Source organism: Heteronotia binoei, chromosome 5 (assembly GCF_032191835.1).
Source record: "Heteronotia binoei isolate CCM8104 ecotype False Entrance Well chromosome 5, APGP_CSIRO_Hbin_v1, whole genome shotgun sequence".
In the NCBI taxonomy this organism is placed as follows: domain Eukaryota; kingdom Metazoa; phylum Chordata; class Lepidosauria; order Squamata; family Gekkonidae; genus Heteronotia; species Heteronotia binoei.
In genome coordinates, this window is record NC_083227.1 from 1447760 (window position 1) to 1455981 (window position 8222).

At 49.2% G+C, this 8222-nt stretch overlaps 1 protein-coding gene across 2 annotated transcripts in view; it reads left to right on the forward strand.

Moving 5' to 3' along the window:
* Nucleotides 1-6869, forward strand: part of LOC132572108 (zinc finger protein 436-like) — a 244086-nt gene extending 237217 nt beyond the window's left edge. The window contains exons 3-6 of one of the 2 annotated variants that reach the window (XM_060238905.1): nt 91-205; nt 3583-3659; nt 3870-3996; nt 4949-6869. In XM_060238905.1, coding sequence (XP_060094888.1) covers nt 91-205; nt 3583-3659; nt 3870-3996; nt 4949-6252 — 1623 coding nt within the window. In that variant the 3' untranslated portion in view covers nt 6253-6869. The remainder of the gene's footprint in view (nt 1-90; nt 206-3582; nt 3660-3869; nt 3997-4948) is intronic. The other variant, XM_060238904.1, reaches the window with a different exon arrangement.
* Nucleotides 6870-8222: the final 1353 nt, after the last annotated feature.

Genomic DNA, 8222 nt, shown 5'->3' on the forward strand with positions numbered 1-8222 from the left:
CTCACCAGGTCTAGTCTGTGAGTGGGGCAGGATCTATTCCTTCATCTAATCTATTCCATCTCTTACCCCTCTCCCTCGCTGCTGTTGCAGATGTGGGAACCATCCCGGAAGAGAGGAGCTACGTTTCTTGAGGTGGATGGAGCTTCCTGGGAGCAAGCGCAGAGGGCACAGGCTGTGGAGCGTGCCCAAGATGCCCTCTCCTGTGGTAAGGACCCTCTGAGCCTAGATGCAATTGGGGCACGCCGTGATTGCGATGGGTAGAGAATCACAGTTTTGGAAGGGACCTCCCGGATCATCTAGTCCAACCCTCTGCACAATGCAGGAAACTCACAAACACCTCCCTTCCACACACACTCCTGCTCCACACTCAGAAGATGGCAAAACAAAGAAACCCCTCCAGGATTCCTGCCCCAACAAGCCCGGAGGAAATTTTTTCCTGACTGAGCCCAGAAGAGGGTTCAGTCAGGAAAAAAATTAAATATTTCTGCATGAAAAACACAGAGTGAACTCGGTGCTCACAAACGGCAATGCTTCTTGAACGAGACTGGACAAATTCCGGGAGGGCAGCTCCTCCCATTAATTTGAATATTCATATCTCACCTCCCTTCCGTGAAAGGAACTCAGGGTGCCTGGTGGGAGAAAAGGGGAACCACCCTTGGCAGGGCTATACCAGCTGGTGGATCAAGGGAACCTCCACCTTATGAAGAAGAATTGCAGATTTATACCCCGCCTTTCTCTCTGAATCAGAGACTCAGAGCGGCTTACAATCTCCTATATCTCCCCCCACAGCAGACACCCTGTGAGGTGGGTGGGGCTGAGAGAGCCCTGACAAAAGCTGCCCTTTCAAGAACAACTCCTCTTTCAAGGACAACTCCTTTCAAGGCCATTCCAGCAGCTGCAAGTGGAAGACTGCAGATATATACCCTGCCTTTCTCTCTGAATCAAAGACTCAGAGCGGCTCACAATCTTCTTTTTTATTTTTATTTTTATTTATTTGGGATTTATATCCCGCCCTTCCCACGAATGGCTCAGGGCGGCTTCCAACAATTAATCAAACTTAAAATTAAACAATTTCAAATATAAAACAGTTAAATAGTTAAAAACATTAAAACAGAGTAATTCAGTTTCCTGTAAACAGATGGCTGGCCAGTTACCTCAAGTTGTTATCCTAGCTAAACGTAGGCTAGGTATAGGCTAGCCGGAAGAGGGTCGTCTTACAGGCCCTGCGGAACTGCGCCAAGTCCCGCAGGGCCCTCACCTCTTCCGGCAGCTGATTCCACCATCTTCTCTACCTTCTCCCCCCACAACAGACACCCTGTGAGGTGGGTGGGGCTGAGAAAGCTCTCCCAGAAGGTGCCCTTTCAAGGACAGAGTCTCAGAGGGGCTTACGCTCTCCTACATCTTCTCCCCCCACAACAGAGATCCTGTGAGGTGGGTAGGGCTGAGAGAGCTCTCCCAGAAGCTGCCCTTTCAAGGACAGAGACTCAGAGTGGCTTACAATCTCCTACATCTTCTCCCCCCCACAGCAGACACCCTGTGAGGTGGGTGGGGTTGAGAGGGCTCTTACAGCAGCTGCCCTTTCAAGGACATCTCCTACAAGAGCTATGGCTGACCCAAGGCCATTCCAGCAGCTGCGAGTGGAGGAGTGGAGAAAAAAACCCGGTTCTCCCACATAAGAGAGCTCTGGCTGACCCAAGGCCATTCCAGCAGCTGCAAGGGGAGGAGTGGGGAATCCAACCTGGTTCTGCCAGATAAGAGAGCTCTGGCTGACCCAAGGCCATTCCAGCAGGTGCAAGTGGAGGAGTGGGGAATCAAACCCGGTTCTCCCAGATAAGAGAGCTATGGCTGACCCAAGGCCATTCCAGCAGGTGCAAGTGGAGGAGTGGGGAATCAAACCCAGTTCTCCCAGATAAGAGAGCTCTGGCTGACCGAAAGCCATTCCAGCAGCTGCAAGGGGAGGAGTGGGGAATCCAACCCGGTTCTCCCAGATAAGAGAGCTCTGGCTGACCCAAGGCCATTACAGCAGCTGCATGTGAAGGAGTGGGGAATCAAACCTGGTTCTCCCAGATAAGAGAGCTCTGGCTGACCCAAGGCCATTCCAGCAGCTGCAAGGGGAGGAGTGGGGAATCCAACCTGGTTCTCCCAGATAAGAGAGCTCTGGCTGACCCAAGGCCATTCCAGCAGCTGTAAGTGGAGGAGTGGGGAATCAAACCTGGTTCTCCCAGATAAGAGAGCTCTGGCTGACCCGAGGCCATTCCAGCAGCTGCATGTGAAGGAGTGGGGAATCCAACCCGGTTTTCCCAGATAAGAGAGCTATGGCTGACCCAAGGCCATTCCAGCAGCTGTAAGTGGAGGAGTGGGGAATCAAACCTGGTTCTCCCAGATAAGAGAGCTCTGGCTGACCCAAGGCCATTCCAGCAGCTGCAAGTGGAGGAGTGGGGAATCAAACCCGGTTCTCCCAGATAAGAGAGCTATGGCTGACCCAAGGCCAATCCATCTGGTGCAAGTGGAGGTGTGGGGAATCAAACCCGGTTCTCCCACATAAGAGAGCTCTAGCTGAACCAAGGCCTCTCCAGCAAATGCAAGTGGAGGAGTGGGGAACCAAACCCAGTTCTCCCAGATATGAGTCCACGTACTTAATCTCTACACCAAACTGGCTCTCTCTCTTATGGGGCAGCAGAGCCCTGAAAACCAGTTCAAGAGTGCCAGGAATCATGCAGAAATTTGGTTTCTGTGCATGCCCTGAACAGGGCATCTGGCTGGCTGTTGTTGGAAAGAGGATGCTTGAGCAGGGATGGGGGGCTATGACCCAGCACCGCCAGAGCTTTGGGGAGGGGCTCAAGACCAGTGTTTCCTCTAAGCTGAGTTAGTGTGAGCTGGCTCACAGTTTCTTAGCCTCCAGCTCACACATATCCCCCTTAGCTCAGGAAGGCTGGCCCCAGAGCAAGCTAATTGATGCCGTAGCTCACATCTTTAATGCCAGGAGTTCCTGGGGTAGAATTTTTGCTCCCGAGACTCCACAGCTTAGGGGGAACATGCCAGGACAGAGGTGGTATCAAATTCACGTGCCTGCGAAGTTAGCATGTCAAGAGGCTCTCTGAAGACTCATCCATATTTTCCTTGAGTCGCGAGATGTGCTCAGGTTATGTCTGGGCTGAAGGTGATGTTGACGTTCCGTGAAACCTCATCTCCACCTTTCTCTTTCCCTCGCCCCAAACCCAGACCTCGGGTTCATGCAGGAGCTCACAGGAGTGCAGCTCCTGAACCTTTCTGAGGGTTCCACCTGCTCCTCTTGGGAGTTCCACCTCCTTGCCCATTGAACTGTAGGCGCAGCTGCATCACAATCCCTGGGTGAGCTCCATCGCTTCTTCTTCTACAAGACGGCCGCTGCCCGTGCCAGATGCAGGCCTCCCAGAAGTCTGAAATGCTCGGCACCATTTATAACGCTGCTGCTTCTCTTCGGCTTCTCCTAGAATTTAGTAAAAAGTGTTTTTAAAGTTGTTGCCTCTACACAAGGAGGGGAGGGGTTTGTGAGGCGGGAAAGAAGCAAGCAAAACACTCTCCCTTCCTCCTTTGTCTCAGGAACAGGCAGTGGAGAGATGCTGTTGAGCCGTCGTCTTTTCAGAGGTGTGGAAACGGCTGCTGTGCCTCCCATCCAGGTAGGAGATCTGAGCAGGGCACAGCCTGGGACCCCCTTTACGGGTGGGGAGGGAGGCTTTTGCTCATGGGGGCTCTACAGGGTGACCGGGCAAGAGATCTCTAAATGCTGTTTGCTTTACCCATACTGAGCCTTGCATCCCGTACCTTCCCAGACTACTCTTTTTCTGCCTTGTGTGATTTCTGACAAGGGAATCTTCTTTTTCTTCCAGGGAGCCTTTTCCTTTGAGGAGGTGTCCGTCTCTTTCTCTGACGCAGAGTGGGCCCTGCTGGATCCGGGACAAAGAGCTCTCTACCGGGAAGTCATGCTGGAGAACTACGGGAACGTGGCCTCTCTGGGTAAGGATCTTTCCTAGGTGACAAAGGTGCGAATTTTGCCATTGTGACGAGGCTTGTGTCAAAACACTGAACAACAAATACTCCATTTTGAGTCCTTTACTGCTACTTGCCCAGGGGTAGCTGAGGCCAGTGTTGTGGCCATCACCCAAGCTTTCTGTTGAAAGCTTTTTCCGCAATCCAGACATTGATATTGCTTCTCCCCTTTATGAATTCTTTCATGGTTTGTAAGGCTTGTCTTGTGACTAAAACACTTTCCACACTCTAGGCATTTATATGGTTTCTCCCCTGTGTGAATTCTTTGATGGCTAGAGCATACTTCTGTGGAAAGCTTTTCTTACACTCCAGGCACTTATATGGTTTCTCCCCTGTGTGAATTCTTTGATGGAAAATTAGAGTACCCTTCCGTATAAATCTTTTTTCACATTCCAGGCATTTATAAAGATTCTCTCCTGTGTGAATTCTTTAATGGAAAGTTAATATATTAGGGTTTGTAGAATCTTTCGGGATCAAGTGCCGTGTTCTACTGGAGAAAGTTTTCCTTCCAGACGTTTCGTTCTCAGCTACGGAGAACATCCTCAGTGGCGTTGCAGCCGGAGCAGGCGCTCAGACCTTCTTGGCTGCTGTGCATTGAGTGGGGCCAGGGCTGCTGGAGAGCTGCTATTTGTAGGCTGGAGGGGGTGTGATGAAAGGGCAATTGGTTTGTGGATGTGCCCATTGTTAATATATTATTCCGTCAAAAGCTTTTCCTACACTCCAGACAGTGATATGTCTTCTCCCCTTTATGAATTCTTTCATGGTATATTTAGGCTTGTCCTGCGACTAAAACACTTTCCACACTCTAGGCATTTATATGGCTTCTCTCCTGTGTGAATTCTTTGATTGACAGTAAGCTGCTAATGCTGTCTCCCAGGTGCTAATGCTGTCTCTCTCTGTCTCTCTCTCATTATTCCAGCAGAGGAGGATCAGAGGAATGAGGAGGGTGAGGAATTTCTTCTGCAATTTCCTGATAATGTTAATAATGAAGACTTACAAGGAAATGTCGGGAATCGAAGCAGACCTAAAAGAAAGAAAGGCAGCCGTTTGGTTGAGAAGAGGGATGGAATTAAGCAGAATGTACATTTCCCAAAGTACAATATAATGAAGGGAAATAAATCCATTCAGTGTGGAAAGTACATCAAATATAGATCACAGCTTCTTGTGAAACAAAGAAGACAAATAAGACAAAAACGTTTTGAATGTTCAGAGTGCGGAAAGAGATTCAGTCGGAGGTGCCATCTTCTGCGTCATCAAAGAACCCACACAGGGGAGAAACCTTTTGAATGCTCAGATTGTGGAAAGAGATTCGATTACAGGGCGTCTCTTCAAGAGCATCAAAGAACCCACACAGGGGAGAAACCTTTTCGATGCTTAGAATGTGGAATGAAATTCAGTCAGCGTGGCCATCTTAAGCAGCATAAAAGTATCCACACAGGGGAGAAACCTTTTGAATGCTCTGAGTGTGGAAAGACATTCAGTCGGAGTGACACTCTTCGACAGCACCAGAGAACCCACACAGGGGAGAAACCTTTTGAATGCTCAGCGTGTGGAAAGAGATTCAATCGGAGTAGCACTCTTCAACGGCACCAGAGAACCCACACAGGGAAGAAACCTTTTGAATGCTCAGAGTGTGGAAAGAGATTCAGTCGAAGTTTCACCCTTCAACAGCATCAGAAAACCCACACTGGGGAGAAACCTTTTGAATGCTCAGGGTGTGGAAAGAGGTTCAGTCACAGTGGCACTCTTCAACAGCACCAGAGAACCCACACAGGGGAGAAACCTTTTGACTGCTCAGCATGTGGAAAGAGATTCAGTCAGAGTAGCAATCTTAAACAGCATCAGAGAACCCACACAGGGGAGAAAGCTTTTGAATGCTCAGAGTGTGGAAAGAGGTTCAGTCACAGCGGCACTCTTCAACAGCACCAGAGAACCCACACAGGGAAGAAACCTTTTGAATGCTCAGAGTGTGGAAAGAGATTCAGTCGGAGTTTCACCCTTCAACAGCATCAGAAAACCCACCCTTGGTTGAAACCTTTTGAATGCTCAGCATGTGGAAAGAGATTCAGTCAGAGTAGCAATCTTAAACAGCATCAGAGAACCCACACAGGGGAGAAACCTTTTGAATGCTCAGGGTGTGGAAAGAGGTTCAGTCGCAGTGGCACTCTTCAACAGCACCAGAGAACCCACACAGGGGAGAAACCCTTTGAAAGTTCAGTGTGAAAAGAGATTCAGTACTGGTGGCAATTTTCAAGTGCACCAAAGAACCCACACAGAGGAGAAACCTTCTGAGCGCTCAAAGTGTGGGAAATGATGGAGTTGGAGTAGCATTTTCCAGAAATGTTTAAGAACCTACACTAGGAGAAAGCATATAACCACTTAGGGCTTGAGAAGAGCATGTCTCCTTTTTTACAGTGGAAAGACAAAGACAGACCCCATAAAACACCGAAACAATACAAACTGTCAAGTATCCTTGCCACAAATGAGTTAAATTGTATTGTAACGTTCTGGAAGTACCTTCACGCTCTATATTGACAATAACCACCAATAAATTGTGTTATTTAGTCTATTATAAGTTGCTTGCTTGCTGGAATGCAGTAAACAGTAGTAAGAGTGTAACCTGGGAACCAAAGTGTTTTGACTTTGCGTTATCAGTGACAACAACGGGCTCTGGACAGTGGGAACCAAGATGCTTGGGGGGAAGGGGCGTGGCGGCAGCTTTCTGCATTCGCGTCTTTTTCCAAAGTATAAACTATGCTGGAGTCATAGACCTCAATCTTGACTCCAACCAAACGTGAATCTATGCCTTTCCTGATGCTTTAATAAACAACCGTTTTGAACCCAATGGACTGTTTACTGAGCTAACAGGGGCTAGGATTGACATAAGCTCTTGTAAAAAAGGTCAAGGTAGTCCCCTGTGCAAGCACCAGTCGTTTCTGACTCTGGGGTGATGTTGCTTTTGCAACATTTTCACAGCAGGCTTTTTACGGGGTGGTTTGCCATTGCCTTCCCCAGTCATCTACGCTTCTGCCCAGCAAGCTGGGGACTCATTTTACCGACCTCGGAAGGATGGAAGGCTGAGTCAACCTGGAGCCGGCTACCTGAACCCAGCTTCTGCTGAGATTGAACTCAGGTCATGAGCAGAGGGCTCCGACTGCAGTACTGCAGCTTTACCACTCTGCGCCAGGGGGCTCTTGTAAAAGGCTTTTTAATCTTCACAAAAACCTTACCTTAACCAGGAAGAAATCTTACAAATGCTCAGACTACAGAAGGAACTTCAGTGCTGTTCGAAGCCCTCAGATAGATCCCAGAAGGAAGAAAGCAAAGACCACTGAAGTAGATCCAAGATCAGCTCCTTTCTCCTTCAGCAGGGAGGATTCCACACAAGGAAGGAGCCTCATAAATGCTCAACGTGTGGTAAGAGTCTGAGGGGCAGATCTGACTTCCCCGTTCCTCAGAGAATCCATAGGAGAGTGAAACTTTCCTAAAGATGATTTCTGATGAGGCTCTTCTTTGAACACCCAAGTGCTGGAGGTTTTGAAAGAATAAGAAAGTAGTTACACACAAAGAAGGGGCACTTTAGTCATTGCCTTCTGTTGTGAAAGCCATTCCTTCAGCTTTTCTGCCATTCTGACTCTTTCTGACATTTCTCTCTCTCATTCTCGGCTTGGCTTCGCGAACGAAGATTTAAGAAGGGTGCAGTAGTCCACGTCTGCTGCAGGCTCGCTGGTGGCTGACAAGACCAATGCGGGACAGGCAGGTCCGGCCACAGTGGCTGCAGGGAAAAGTCTGATTTGGGGTTGGTGCTGTAGCAGTGCGATTCTTCCTCAGTCTCCTTTTGTCCTCAAGACCAGCTATGCGTGCGTTCTCAAAGGAAGAGACAGCCTGGTGGACGGTGTGCCTCCATGCTTTGCGATCTGAGGCTAGGTCAGACCACTGGTGATGGTTGATGCGACAGGTGCCAAGGGATCTCTTCAAGGAGTCCTTGTACCTCTTCTTTGGTGCCCTTCTATTTCGATGGCCGGTGGAGAGTTCGCCATACAGGGCAATCTTGGGAAGGCGGTGGTTTTCCATCCTAGAAATATGCCCTGCCCAGCGCAGCTGCGTCTTCAACAGCAGTGCCTCGATGCTGGTAACCTCCGCCCGCTTGAGAACTTCAGGGTTGGTCACAAAGTCACTCCAGTGGATGTTGA